The 15,831-nt window shown below is 35.4% G+C and overlaps 1 protein-coding gene across 1 annotated transcript; it reads right to left on the reverse strand.

The window, feature by feature from the left end:
* Positions 1-14,287: 14,287 nt before the first annotated feature.
* LOC145788819 (uncharacterized) lies at positions 14,288-15,190 on the reverse strand. Its single transcript, XM_082908509.1, has 2 exons — positions 14,853-15,190; positions 14,288-14,729 (listed from the first exon to the last, which is right to left on the reverse strand). Exons 1-2 carry the CDS (start codon positions 15,188-15,190, stop codon positions 14,288-14,290), a joined length of 780 nt encoding a protein of 259 aa, XP_082764635.1.
* Between the last annotated feature and the right edge of the window lie 641 nt (positions 15,191-15,831).

The raw sequence follows: 15,831 nt of genomic DNA on the forward strand, positions 1-15,831 counted from the left end.
TTTAACCTTCTACATAAAACCGCAATATGAAGACCTTAATGAACAGGGAATGAATACTGGAAGAGCGTAAAATGACACTCCACAAAACAACAATTGCTTAAAAGCAAGCCAATTAAGAGGTCCATTATCACATACAAAACAGATATGTTTAAAATAAAGTAAGATTTGCTTTAGCTCAATCCTAAGAAATATATTACCTTTGGGCTATGTTCGGATTTTATATTCCAGTTATGTGGATTTATAATTCTGGGCCAAAACCTTGCATGCTGTTTGGATTGCTGAAAGCCACATGGATTGGAAATTCAAACAAATCTCTCTCTCCCTCCCTCCCTCCCTCTCTCTATATATGTATGATTTTCTACAAATCCACAACCCTAGCTCAAACATTATATACCTATATGTATGTACATATTGTGTGTGTATGTTCCCAAATTCATCTACTAATTCTTAGCATTGAAAGAAAGAATTTGAAATCTAAGAATTTTCACTGCTTAGATTTTAAATCCTTAGAATTGAATCCACTTCCAAACTCAAATCCATGTTTCTAGTGCAATCTTAGGAAAATGGATAACAAACTACAAGAAAGAATAGGGTAGGAAATATGGAAGTGCCTGAGCCAGCAAGGTAACAAAAATAATTATAAGAACAATCTATGAAAAACAAAAAATAAAAATGAGTGCATTTTACTACAAACAATAGAACAATGAAAAACTTTGCAGTTGAGCTGGCCAAGAAATTAACACTTTTGAGGTAATTTATGATCTTTGATTCCTAATAATGAGGAGAAGTGAAGATTGAAAATCAAAAGATACTTAAAGAGTAAACAATTCCGTTATCTAGATTCGATTATTAATAAGGATGGAGAGATTGGAGATGATATGGCCCATAAAACTAAAGTAGGTTGGTTAAAGTGGAGGAATGCTTTTAGCATTAACATATACTGACATAATTGAAAGAAAATAGAACAGTTATAAGGTCAGAAATGCATAATGAGACAAATGTTAAGAAACCAAGAAACAACAAGTAAAATGAATGTAAATGAGATGAGATGAGATAAGGATGTTGAGGTGGATGTGTGGTAAGACCATGAAAGGTAGAATCATCAATAAATTCATTTGTGAAATGTAAAAGTAGCACCAATTGAAAATAAGTTGAGAAAGAGCAGATTATAATGATTTTGTCATGCATAATGAAGTCTGATACAGGCAACAGTGAGGATGTTAGATAGGAACATGATTAATGGAAATGCTAGGGAGAGGGGAAGGCCTATGTTGACAAGGGATAGTGTAGTAAATAAGGATACGAATGTACTTAATTTAAGTGAGCATATGGCCCTTGACAGAGGGTAACAAAGAAAAAAGATTCATGTCGGTCACCTAATCTCATTGTCATGACATTGAAGTCCAATCACTATCAAAATTTCCAATACATTATCTGAAATTTCACCAATCAAATAGTACCCAATTTCAAGTCCCGTAATGTAATCATAAGTAAATGCTAGACAAAAGTATCCCAATTATTAAGAAACATTACTAACAATTATAGCAATATGAGGAATTCTACATTCATAACAACACCTCTGTGTGAACATTGTCATTTTTTTTTTATTCAAGAATGCCTTCAGATCTAATAATTGTCACATTCAATAACTACTAAACGGTTTTTTCATTCATCAAACTGCCCAAAATTGCAAAACAATTTACCTCATTCATCTGTCCAAAAAACTTACATGTCAAATTACAATCACATTGCGTTTATAGATACGTGTTTTTCCTGCTGTCTTCACAACTAGCCCCCAAATTACAAGTTATTCCAGTATGGAGAAATGTCCGAATCCCAAACATTTGGTCACTTTGGACAGTTCACTTCACTCCATGAATTCTATACTAAGTTAGCATAGGATAAACACGGCCAACGAGTAATCCAATTTAATAAAATATACAAACAATGACAAGTTTTCTCATAGAAGCAATATATGCAAATCAAATCTCACAGAGAAGGTATATATCACTGTGTTCAAACATAGCCAAACGAAGAACCCAGAATTAAAATCAAACACAGAATTGTTCAACCATATCAAGCACACACCCGTGTGTGTATACATTATACATATACAAGGCTTAGAGAACCGAAACCCAGAAGAAGAATTTAATCACAGTTACTAATTCAATAATCGTAACTCTGCCTTTTGTATTGGGTAGCTACATTCTCCGTCTGCCTGGTGGTCAGTCCCTTCCTTCGGCCTTCGGTTGGGCTAAACCTGATGATTAACTGGTCACGGGAATCAGGTAGCGGCTTTTTGGTGTCAAATATTTGCCCTCCCCTCTTATTCTGTACTTCATTCACACTGCAGTATGGTTTACTAACGTATATATTTTTTAGGGTTTATAAATTAGGAGCCAATTTCGCTGACTGTGGCATTTTGAATATTTAGGATGTGTTTTTAACTTTATTCTTGTAGTAGGGTAAAACAGTTTTAGTAATGCCGTTTTTTTTAGAAAATGACTTTTCAAAAATCATGTTTTGCAGTTAAAATAATACTAATAAACTTTTAAAATAGAAAACGGTTTTAGAAAAGTCAATTTTAATTAATTTTTAATTAATTCTGAATTAATTAAAAATGATTTTAATAAAATTATTTTTTTATTAATTTTTTTTTAATTTATATTTTTAACATAAATATTTTTTGACCAATGCATTCAAAGATGGGTTTCTTTAGAAAATTACAGCACAAATAAAAATAAAAATTAAAACGTAATGCTTGGTTTGAGTTTTCTAAAACATTTTTTAGAAAATTCTATTTTCTTATTTTTCGTATTTTTTTGTTTTTGTTGAATTTTTTAATATTTTAAGTTTTTAAACACACCTAGCATAAATACACTAAATACCAAAAATACAAAAAAAAAAAAAAAACGAAAATTCAGTACATTTTTCATATTTTTGTGTATTTATTAATTTTTTAAAATATTTTTTTACAAATATTTTACTTTTTAAACACATCTAAGTAAAATGCATCTAAAAAAGTAAAAAAAAAAATGCTTAAAATTTTTAAAATATTTACTAAAAACAAAAAACTCTGTTTTCAAAAAACTTAATTCAGAAAACTCAAACCTAGGGCTTGTTTGGTTTGTATCTGAAGATATAATTTTTGAGAAATTTTTTAAAAATTTTGTTTAGTTCAAATTTTTTGAAAAAAAAAATTCCAAAATCACTTTTCAAAAATTTCCAAAATTTCAAAGTGTTTTCAAAACCCACCCTAGAGTGGAAATAAATATTTTATGTTTTAAATATTTTTTTTTTTTTTAATGTGCACTATATTTCGGGGCTTTTCCCATATTAAGCCAATTTATCATCTTAATTTTCAAACTAGGCTTAGTTTGGACGAAATTTCCAAACTAGGCTAAAGCGCTATTACAAATCACGCTTTCACTGTTTGAGGCCGAAAATTTGATGAACATTGAAAGCGCTATTAAAAATCACGCTTTTAATTAAGAAAGCGTGGTTGCAAACCACGCTTTTAACATAATTTTTTTTTTTAATTAAGAAAGCGCTATTGGTAGTATAGTTTTTTGTAAGAATGAGAACGTTATTTGTTATATTCAATGAATAATGGTTACATTATTAGGTTCTCACGATTGAGAAAATGAACAAGTTAAGAGAATTAATGTGTATTTCTCCTAAAATAAATTTTGTCAACATTTTTGTAATAAAACTTAATACATAATATACGAAGTCACTAATTTACTAAATACTCATACAGACATGAAAACAACATAACTGAAGTTGCAAATGTAACAGTTTTCAGTTACATAGGTAGTACAGACATAAGTCTCCCACAAAAATACATTCTGGACACCATGAACTGAACACATAATGCATACATCCTAAACACCATAAACTGAACACACAACACATAAACATAATAGTTAGACAGAAAAATATTAGGCAGACAATCTGACAAACTCATTACGGAAACACTTAAGTCTAACACAGACATTACATATTAATGCATGACCTAATATTGCCGAAGTGTAGACATTAACACCTAATTCGCACTTAAATCGGCAGGTGGCTCAGAGTCTGAATAATCCGAAAGCTCAGCGTCATAGACAAGTTCAGGATCCTCCATGATACCCTTGATAGCCGCAACATTTGGTTCTGTTCTGTTCTTCTGAGCATCCTTCTTAACTATGTATAGCTGCATATCGCGGGCTAACCTACGACGCATTTGAGAAATCTCATGTTGTAGTCTTTCACATAGTCGATCAACATTATCAAGATCTTCCTTTTGGATCTCAACAAAACGTGCTTTTGGCACCTTCAGTCGATTTTCCCGACATAATCTTTCCATTTGCACTCGCTCTATAAATAGTGCGGGCCACTTCAGAAGTCTAGCGTCTACTAAACCATATCCTGTTTGATTATCTGCTGGATCCATACATGAACCTCCTTGAACTAGATAATACTTGGGCATAAAAAAATGTCGCTTCCCAAACCTATCATGATAACCACAAGCATAATCTAAAACAGGTATTCTCACTCCCTCCCATGAATCCTCTTCAGCATCGCCACGTCCCCTTCCCCCTCATCGTCGTGAACTGTCACCCCTTTGCAAGTTCCTTCCACCTCTGCGATTCCCACTCCCTCCCATGAATCGTGTAGCCATGCTAATTTTTTAAAACAAATGAATGATAATTTCATAGGGCAAAATGAGTTGTAAGGTTGTGTCTTCACCTTTAGTCGTTTATATAGCTAGTTATGAACGGCTTTAGAAAGATGCCTCTGCATGACAATCCCACATATACGAACAAGGTATGAGTTGTCACTAGAATGAAAAAATAGAGAAAAACAAATACTGTGTACCAAGTCACGTGACTTGACAATCCATCTACATATACCGACAAAATAAGGGCATGCTCACTGTAAGGTAAATCAGTGAATTCACTATTGCCATGCGACTTTCTAAATTGAGAATCTCACATATATCAATAAGAGATGAGTTGTCACTGTAATAAAAAAATCGATCAAAAAAGCGAGAAAACCAAAGCCTGTGCACCAAGTCACATGACTTGACAATCCATCTGCATATACAGACAAAATAAGGGCATGCTCACTGTAAGGTAAATCAGTGAATTCACTGTTTCCATGTGACTTTTCTGAATTGAGAATCCCAAATATATCAATAAGAGATGAGTTGTCACTGTAATAAAAAAATCGAGAAAACCAAAGCCTGTGCACCAAGTCACATGACTGGACAATCCATCTGCATATACAGACAAAATAAGGGCATGCTCACTGTAAGGTAAATCAGTGAATTCACTGTTGCCATGTGACTTTCTGAATTGAGAATCTCACATATATCAATAAGAGATGAGTTGTCACTGTAATCAAAAAATCGAGCAAAAAATCGAGAAAACCAAAGCCTGTGCACCAAGTCACATGACTTGACAATCCATCTGCATATACGGACAAAATAATGGCATGCTCACTGTAAGGTAAATTAGTGAATCCACTGTTGCCATGTGACTTTCTAAATTGTCACTGTAATAAAAAAGGAAGCTTATGTAGGCAATGTTGTGTTTCACTTAGCTATGCATCATTCGTTGTTACGACCAACTATTTGTATTTCATTGAAAAGTATGACTATTTGAATTTTTGTTGTCATTTGGAATTATTTTAAAATCAACTTTTGAATATTCAATTTGTAATATTTTGGGAAACATTTATAATCTCAACTTTTGAAATAAACTTTAAAATAATGGTGGATCTTGTGAGTGAAACGTGGGTTAGGTCGGAGTACTTGGCCACCAATGTTTGTGAATATCATGGTGCATTAAATCTGTCCAGAAAACTGGTGCATTCAAATCTGTCCAGAAACTAGTGTTACACAGTAATTTCGGAAGTGTTGTTCTCTATGGGTATAAATCCAAAAAATATCAAATCAGCATCATTAGAACTGGTTACAAGTCTAGTTTCTTACATTTTTGCCCTTGCGTTGATTGCTATTCTATACTAAGAGAATCGTTAATTTCTTTAAAAAGGTGCAGAAAACAATCTATTTGGGTATAATTAATTGTAAATAGTGATTTTGACAAGCAAATCAAGTAAAACCAATTGGGTTTTAAACTTAGTCCCATAACTGGACCAACCACTTGGCTTTGACCTTGTTTGTCCAGCCCCCCAAGTTTAATTTTCTGTCAACCCCCCATTCCTTACCAGAGTCATCATTTTGACTGGACTTCCAGGAATTGGAAGGCGACTATTTCTTCTTTCCTGATGGAGATTGAAATTCTTTACGTAGAGGATCCCTATTTCACGAGCCCCAATTAAGGGAAGCTTTTCACCGAGCTACCTGTTCTGTTTTATGTGTTGTTGAAGGCGGTAGTTCGTTTGTCTGAACTTTATTAGTCCCCCAACTGGACCAACCACTTGGCTTTGAGCTTTTTGTCCAGCCCCCGAAGTTTAGTTTTCTGTCAACCCCTCATTCCTTACCAGAGTCATCATTTTGATTGGACTTCCAGGAATTGGAAGGCGACTCTTTCTTCTTTCCTGATGGAGATTGAAATTCTTTACATAGAGGATCCCTATTTCACAAGCCCAAGTTAAGGGAAGCTTTTCACCGAGCTACCTGTTTTGTTTTATGTGTTCTAAGTATTCACATAATTCAACATACATTAATCCAGAACATTCATTAGCTCATTGCAATTCAATAAAGAAAGTCATGAACTAATAAATGTGTAGTTATAAATGTAGTTATTTCATAAACTTCAGGTTCATAAAACAAATACTTGAAATACATCCGTACGTTAGATGAACAACAACATTGTCTTACATTCCAGTAACGAAGATACGACACAACATACAAACATATATGAAAGATAAAGGTGTTTGATTTCTCATTCCTCATCTGACATGTAGTAGTCAGAGAGATATTTTTCATTGTTTAAGACATTATTTCGCTCAATCACTGTCAAATCTCTGTTGCTTGCTTCTGCCATTTTGGTGGCTAGTTGAAGCATGAAATGTCGACATCTCCGCATCAACATTCTGTTGTTCTCCTTCTTAATTCTGCTAACTGCTTTTTCATAGTCACTCACATTTCGTCTAGCCATGGTCAATGAACGACGATGAGGTACCGGTGCCCCAAAGTTATGTAGATCATTAAACAATCCTTCTTGCTCCGTTACCTTAAACGCCATTTTGCTCGGATACCAACATAATAATCCTTCGGACTTGAGTACTTTTCGCTCTTGTAGTCATAAGTAAATAGAGGTAGCAGCCACACTTTCGGATTTCTTTGCCGGCGTGAACTTCCTGCACCTCTTGAAGACATTGTTCATAAAATAAACAAACAAATAATAATAGTAATTGTAGATATATTACTATTGTTATGACTTGAACAAACATCATACTAGGGGTATCGCTATTTATAGACATCATAGTGGGGGTTAACTAGAGATGATCTAGTGACGATAATGCATGCTGGGGCATTATGAAAGAAGTGATACCCGTGATATTATTTTATGTTATTCATTTCATGCAATCCTGAGTACTCGTGACTTTGTGTACCTATGATGTAGTCACGGACGTGGTTGTCAGATAAAATCATAATTGTAGGCCAGAGGGTCACAATGCAATCCCTTCATATTCGAGCAGTGAGTTGTAAAACAAAATGCAGTGAGTTGTCACATCGCCACATGAAACTATTTTTTCATGCTTACTTTTTTAATACAATAAGTAGTCACTTGGAATTGACGATTTCAGTACAAATTGGTGTTTTCAAAAAATTATAAATGAAATCATAAAATGAAACAGCGGCTTTAATTTTCTTTGTTTTAAAGTAATATTGTTCATAAACAACTATGAAACAGAGTGCAAGTAAATACACAACCATCCAACTCACTTCGACTTGCAAAACTATCATTGTTTTTTTCACCAAAATAATAAAATGGTCACCTGATATGTAAACACAATTGGAACTTTGCAGCCTATATTTTATCTTATTTTCACTTAATGAACTTCACAGTCATCCCATTTTCTTCTCTTTGCATTTTCTGCTTCTTTTTATATTCGGTAAATTACACTTCACTCCTTCAGTCCATCACATAATTGTTTATCAACACTATTGCCATGTGGTCGTATTAATGTGACTTAGATGAATTCTGAAATGTGAGGAAAAAACAAAGCATGTAAGTTGCGCTGCACAAAGTCACATGCATCACGTAATGTGAGGAAAAAAGTCACAAAGTATACAAGCATGGCAAAGTCAGAAAGTTACATGCATTACTGCATCACTGCATAAAGTGACATGCATCACTGCATCACTGCATAAAGTCACATGCATCACTGTATCACTGCACAAAGTCACATGCATCACTGTATCGCTGCACAAAGTCACATAGCATCTGAGGAAAAAACAAAGCATCCAAATTATTATGTCTGTTCAAGTCACTGGCGAGCATCATTGAGAAATGTTTGACGTATCACTACGTCGAGCTATAATTTATTATCGTACTATACCTACTGTGCCCATGTGAATTATGCAATTCATAAAAATTTTGAGGGGGTGTCAGAACAAAATAACAAAACAATTAGACCATTTGTGTTTAAAAAGCCACCCAATGCAGCCCCAAACAGATTCATAAATGTTGAAGATGAAATATTATACAGTTAGAATGTATTGAAGATTAATTTGTAGTAGAGTTAGAATGTATGGGTTTTTCGATGTACAAAACTTGAAAGTGTTACAGACAAGAACAACACCGACTTAAATCAACACATAATTAACTTCAAATTAAATTGGTCAAATTTCTCCAATTAAATTAAATGAAATATGTAACGTAAAAAATGAAATTAAATATGTTGTCAAGGCAAAATAAATTGAATTATATTTGTAAGCGGCAAAATTAAATTAAATTTCCTAGCGGATTTGAACTTTGCTTAAAACCTTCAGATATGCACTGAGTAGTAAATAAAAGTCGAAGTGACAACTCCTATCAAGTTGATGCATAGTTGTTCAGGTCATAAAAGTTGACGTGACAACTCTGATGCATAGTTGTTTACAATAATTTCATACATACAGCTACCATGTGCATATATGGTATAAATATCGCATCATACCACAATAAAAGTTTTACAGCTATTTCGAGTGATATCATCATGAGATATACGGTGGTTGATCTATATTCAGCAATGGGTCGCTATTGGGTTGCAGATGGAGATGAATTTCAATACCCATTGAATCCAAATTTGCGTTACTCACGTGCCACCGTTAATACCATGAGAGCTGAGTGGGAATTTCGCATAACTCGAGCAAACGTTCTCGTTGAGTTATGTTGTGAAGTTAATATTAAATTTCCTCGCCGATTAGCCATGCGTATGCCAACTGACACTCCACAGTTGTTGCAAAGGGAATTGCATCGTATCCGCGACGAAGTTAATCGCATGACCCAACGTTTGCAAAGGTCCTCACTAATGAAGACCGCAAATGAGTGTGCCGAAGATGGGTTAATGGATGATGCACACCAGTACTTCGCCTGGAGCATGGATGTTGTCACGCCCCACTTTTTATTACTCGAAGTCATTATCAAATTCATTAACTTAATTCAATTTCAAGGATAACATGCGGAAATAAACTCATACATTCAATCCGTAGAAGTAATTAACAATACTCTCCTTCGTATGCAAAGTAAATATTACATGAACATACTTAATAAATTGCCCTTGGGCTTACATCACTTAAGGTACAAGAAGAAGGGTGTAACCCTTTTACAACAATGGCATTCCGCCAACATAACTGAGGCCCCGTGGCCAGTAAATAAATAGATCCAAATCTTGCAGCTCAACCTGCTTAACACCTGAAAAGATTCAACAACGTGGGATGAACATATAGTCCAGTAGGGAACTCAACATGATCCTCAACAATAACAACTTACAGATAGCTATGATCATGAACACTCATTCTCATACTAGAATAGTAATGTGACAGTTTATACAAAATTATATATGTATGAACTTTTCTCGAAAACAACCGTTTCATTCAACACTACAAGTGGTTTGTCTTTCCTTTTTCCTTTCATTAACCCCCATTCCCAATCTTTCATAACATTAGCAAATACTTAGGAAGTAATCACACTAAGCCCGATACTCTCTTCCATTTCCTATACATACTCAGATGTACCTTTTCAAACATGTTTATCTTAAAAAACATTCGTTCTCGTCCACACTTTCCAAAAGACAAAAATGACATTTTGGTTCGTTTCCATTACTATCATAACTATACATGCATATCTGTGTAAAAATATAAATTTACAACCCACCAACATGTATACAATCAACCAATGGAGTAACTCGGTCCTCCGAATTGTAACCAATCAAATCCATGATATTTTCAGTTACAACGAAACAACAACAATCCCATTTCGCTCTACTAGCTATGTGCGTAGTAAGCTAACAATACACCCCACTCAACAACATTAACAACAAGCCAGTTTAGTAGGTGCTAGCTGGAGGGGTATGGTACCTTCGATTATTAGCACAGTCAGTTCTCCAGGCGCTAATTGGAAGGGTATGATACCTTTGATTCTAAGCACAGTCAGTTCTCCAGGCGCCAGTTGGAAGGGTATGATACCTTTGATTCTCAGCGCGGGGCATAACACCAACAATCACAGCACATCAAGGCATAACCAACATGTATAATGCATATACATAAACTATCAAGACACCAGCAATGTGTTAAAGCATAAGAACACATGACCATCTCCTTCCGAGCAAATATACATATATATAATGTATCTAGCACTTCATCACATACGATGTTCAATTAATCAATGGCAAAATGCAAACCCGACAATTCTACACAACCGTGTCATCCTCCACCGATGACCAAGGACAAAACCTCTAGATGCATATAGTTAGTACATCTATTAAAAGACTCAAATATCATGAATCATAAACCCAACAACAATATTAACATGATAGTTAAAGATACAACTTCTACATGTGTGTTCAACACTCAAGATACAACAATCCAATTCTCAAACTTATTTCGAAAAACACTTCCCTCATTTTCACAAAAACGATTCCATTTCCTTTTTGTTATCACAAAACCAACTCCACTAATCTTGTTTCCATAAAATCAACTCCAAAGCCATGGTTAATCCTATAGGTATTAACACCCTTACTACACTCATTTTGACAAAAGAGATTTACACACAATGGTCAAACAAACCCCCATTTTAATTTACTCAACCAAAATATAATTTAGGGCTTTTCTTCATTTAACTACAACATGCTAATTTATATTTATTTTAGCCAAGACAACAATCAATGAAGCCAACCCATTCTCTACACAACCAACTCTAGGTTTATTTCATGATTTTCAAACAAATCCAACATGATACAATTTTCATGCAATACAAAAATTACCACATGTCTATCTATAGACGGAGTATTGAAAAAGAACAAGGAGAATCCCTACCTCAAATGGAGAACTCAAAAGGAGAAGATGACCCGAAATCAAAGTGCTCCAAATCCCAAATTTCTTGGATCACAACGAAGCCCTCGACGATCAACACACTTCTTACAAAGGCCCAAGGTGAGGAAAACACTCTAGCTAGATCAATCCTAAGAGAGAAGTTAGGTTTTAGAGTGAGGTGCTCTCTAATGGCTTTTTCGGAAAAGTAAGAGAGAGAAAGGAAATCAAAAAGTGAACAAAAAGGTCGGATCTCGGCTATATATAAAAGTCGCCCCGCTCGAGCGTCACTCACAGATCCCCGCTCGAGCGTCCAATCCCCCGCTCGAGCGGCGAATGCACGCTCCCAGAACTTTTACAGACATGGTGCCCGCTCGAGCGTCAAACTCCCCCGCTCGAGCGTATACCACTGCAGACGAAATACTGGATAGGTGATTTCCCCGCTCGAGCGCCAACACCCCCGCTCGAGCGGACAAGCAACAACAGAGTCCCGTTCGAGCATCAAAAGAGCCGCTCGAGCGGAGGGACCAAAAACTGGGCAAGGATTTCTAAGTTTTAAAACATCACCAACTTATTCCCAACAAGTCCAACACAACCCAAAACTCTAAGATAAAGAGTAAGGGATAGAAAAGAGGATAAGACAACAACAAATCTATGGAACCAAGTTCGGATTACAGTTCAATAACAACAGGGAATATGTATGAATCTGATGGTACCAACAGGCCAATGCGCAACTCTGAAATTATAATTAAAAAAAAAAACTACAAACAATTCATGTAAATTATACTGAAAATCGTCTCATAAAAATTGAAAAAGTCAGTGTGGGTTAATAGTGTGAAAACAGTTCGTACTATGAATTCCAAAAACCAGCGGGTGGTTCCCGCTGTTACAACACTTAACTATTTTTGAAAGGGCAAACTCCACCTATTTTTAAATTTTTTTATTGAAATTTATCAATTGAAATAATGTTGTTCAAGTAAGGAAGTAGACAAATCTAGTTTTCCACACTGCGATAGTACTATGAGTCGCTGAAATTGGATTATTTAATAATTTTTTGAGTAGGTAATGGATGATGAACTAGGACTTCTGATTTGATGATTATATAATATTATTTTGTGCTATAAGATTATGAATTCAACCTCTATAAAAAAGAATTTTGTTTGTGATATTTATTTCTTCTTTTATTTTAGGAATTGTATTTAAAAGTCCTTTATTTCATTGTAAGCGTGAACTTGGGGTAATTGTTAAACTTGATGATTATCAACTTGTTAACCATTTTTTTTTTTTTTGGTTAAGCTAGCGGTCCATTTAATATAATCTTCTTCGTTCTCTCTCTATGGACTAACGTTTACACTTGGGGAAATTTGTCTAAACCATTGAAATGTCCAAATAGGATGATCCATGGACTAACATTTACAGTTTCACATTATATTATGTAACAACTACAGTGTTTGTGTAGTATTCAAATATCGATTATGAGTAAATAATTCATACCGACTGACGCCATATCGTATCGGCTCGATGCTGATGAATCAATAATGGGATCTCCTCTGGTAAATGAGTCATAGACCTGCACAAGTTTTCATATATGAAATCGATATCCGATAACAAGAAGTTTGACAATAGTATATACATATGCTGACAAAATTAGAATACGACCTGACAGTATATTACAAGTATACAAACTGCAACAAGTTAGGGAAAACAAAAAGAAAGGGTTGCCTGGAAAAATTTCTTGATAACTAAAAAACAGTTCACCACCTAACAAAATGTGGCTACGCATTGAATATTACATGCATTTATATTGTTGATTAGTAATTCATTTCACATTATTGTGATAGGAGACAAGGTACATATGGTACTTGTGAGTTTAAAGATATTGTCAGCGCGTTGTCACGTTAAGCTTTATGACATGAAAACCCATGCTTTAAGTAGATTTCAAATCCACTACTCAAACTTTTTAGAATAACTAAGCATTTACCAATGTGTACTAAATTTAAGACACATGATTGAATTGATAAAATGGTCTTCCCTCACGTAATGAATTTTTGGAAACTAAAAAAACAATTCACGACCTAACAAAATGTGGCAACGCATTAAATATGACATGCATTTATATTAGTGATTAGTAATTCATTTGACATTATTGTCATAGGAGATAAGGTTCACATGGTACCTATGTGATTAAAGTTATTATCAGTGTGTTGTCACGTCAACTTGTATGACATGAAAAAACGTGCTTTCACTTTAAAGGAGTTGTCATTTGGACAGGAAAGAAGTACGAAGGTTTGAAAAGGGTTTTATGTAGATTTGAAATACATTGGTCAAACTTTTGACAAGAACTAAGCATATACGAATACGTAGTAAATGTCCGAGAAATGATTGAATTCATAAAATGGGCCTTCACCCACGTAATGGATTTTGGAAAAAAATTAAAAAAAAAAATAGTTTCCCACATAACAAAATGTGGCAAAACATTGAATATAAACTGCATTTATATTGGTGATTATCAATTCATTCTGTGAATAGTTGCATTTTTCTAACATTAGATAAACTGGTGTCCATCGAGGTCAGGACACAATCGACCATCAATGCACCAAAGTCTGCACAATCCAGTGCACAAAGGACACTTGCAACAACTAAAGCAATTAAAGAGATTTGCCACATTTGACCAAATCTATGTCATTAGTAATTGAAGTCGTAAATACATTATCAATTTACTGAATACTGATTCATTGAATATTACATTGACTCCAATTCAAATAAAGTAGCGTGGAACTAATATGTAAAGAAGACAGGAAACTACTGTTGAATCTATCGGATTCTCGCTGGACATTTTCTCTTATCATGCCCTCTTTGCAAACACAAACTACAATGGTGCAATCCACTTTGTCTGGAAGTATCCATTTCGTTGTGGATGCGGCTATGTTGAGGACGACCCGTTTTAACTTCACGTTGTCGACCTGGAATAGCAAGCAAAGTTGGGTAATCATTGTCAGGCCAATATTGCTCGTGCGGCATGGGCCTAAACTTCTGTGCGAAGATACGCTTGTGGACTTCCAACCTATACTCTGGTGCAACGAAAGGAAAAGGGTCCTCACCCAAGTCTACTGTCACAGCAAGCATGTGGGAACATGGCAAGTGAAATAATGTGTACTTTCCACATGAACAACTCAATGGTCGGAGACTAACTATTTGACGAGCACCACGCCCCATCCCATGCGGTGCTATCCTCACCTCATATTCCCCTATTCCCCTACAGGAAAAAGGTATGTACGTGGATTAATATGCATATATGTTTAAATATAGACTAACATCAATGATCGACGAGTGCGAAATGTTAATGTGTAGTGAATTCGGTGCATCTAATAAAAATTACCTATTAATCGGTACCAACATATGCACATTCGCTTTAGCTTGGTGCTCGTCAATCCATCGTTGAACATTAGTTGTGTACAAGTGACCCTGATTACTCGCATTTTCAGCAATGGTCCTGCCCTCGTCAAAATATTTCACGAGCCGATAAAAAGTTATCTCAACTGATGCTGTAATGGGAACACTGCGTGCGCCTTTCAGTACACCATTGAAGCCCTCTATATGGTTTGTCGTTAATATGCCCCAACGACAACCACCATCATGGCACAATGTCCAATGAATAAGGTTCATCCGTCTAAACCGCCATTCAACATTCTTCTCGAGCTTGTAGATATCATCCATAATCTTGTTAAACTTCCGTAGTTGCCAAGCAGAACCAGCTCTCTACACAAGATCCTTCACTACTGTATTGCCGAATCTTTCATTGAAATTGCTACATACGTGTCGCAAGTAATACCTATGGTACCCTCTTGGTTGAACTGCTGGATTGTCCCAAATTCTTGACACGACACTAAGCAAAGCCGTGTGTCGATCGGATATCAATGTGACCCCCTCTCAGTCACGGCACACATGTCGCCTAAGCAGAGTAATGAACCAACCCCAACTCTCGATCATCTCCTTGTCAACAACGGCAAAGGCAAGAGGTATAATCTTGTCCGCAGTAGTCACTGCAGTGGCCGCAACAATCTTCCCTTCGTATTTCCCATACAAGTGTGTGCCGTCAATGCATATCAGTGGACGACAATACTTGAAGCCTTCTATTGCAGGTTTAAATGCCCAGAACACATAGTTCATGTACATTTCAGCTCCGATTGAGGTAGAGTGCAAATTCGGAATCATGTCCCACATGACAACTGTGCCTGGATTGAATGCCTGCAATGGAGCCATATATCTAGGCAACCTTCGGTACGACTCGTCCCAGTCACCAAACACCATTGCAACTGCCTTCGTCCTTGCAAGCCACGCTTTCTTATATGATATAG

The sequence above is a fragment of the Camellia sinensis genome, chromosome 15, assembly GCF_055761805.1.
Source record: "Camellia sinensis isolate YWXY chromosome 15, ASM5576180v1, whole genome shotgun sequence".
Lineage (NCBI taxonomy): Eukaryota > Viridiplantae > Streptophyta > Magnoliopsida > Ericales > Theaceae > Camellia > Camellia sinensis.

What these genes read in the sequence shown, in the direction of transcription:
- LOC145788819 (XM_082908509.1), bottom strand. Translation starts at nt 15,190, where the DNA reads ATGGATGATATCTACAAGCTCGAGAAGAATGTTGAATGGCGGTTTAGA. An exon ending in ATGTTGGTACCGATTAATAG is followed by an intron (nt 14,730 to 14,852) that starts GTAATTTTTATT and finishes TTTTTCCTGTAG; the next exon opens with GGGAATAGGGGAATATGAGG.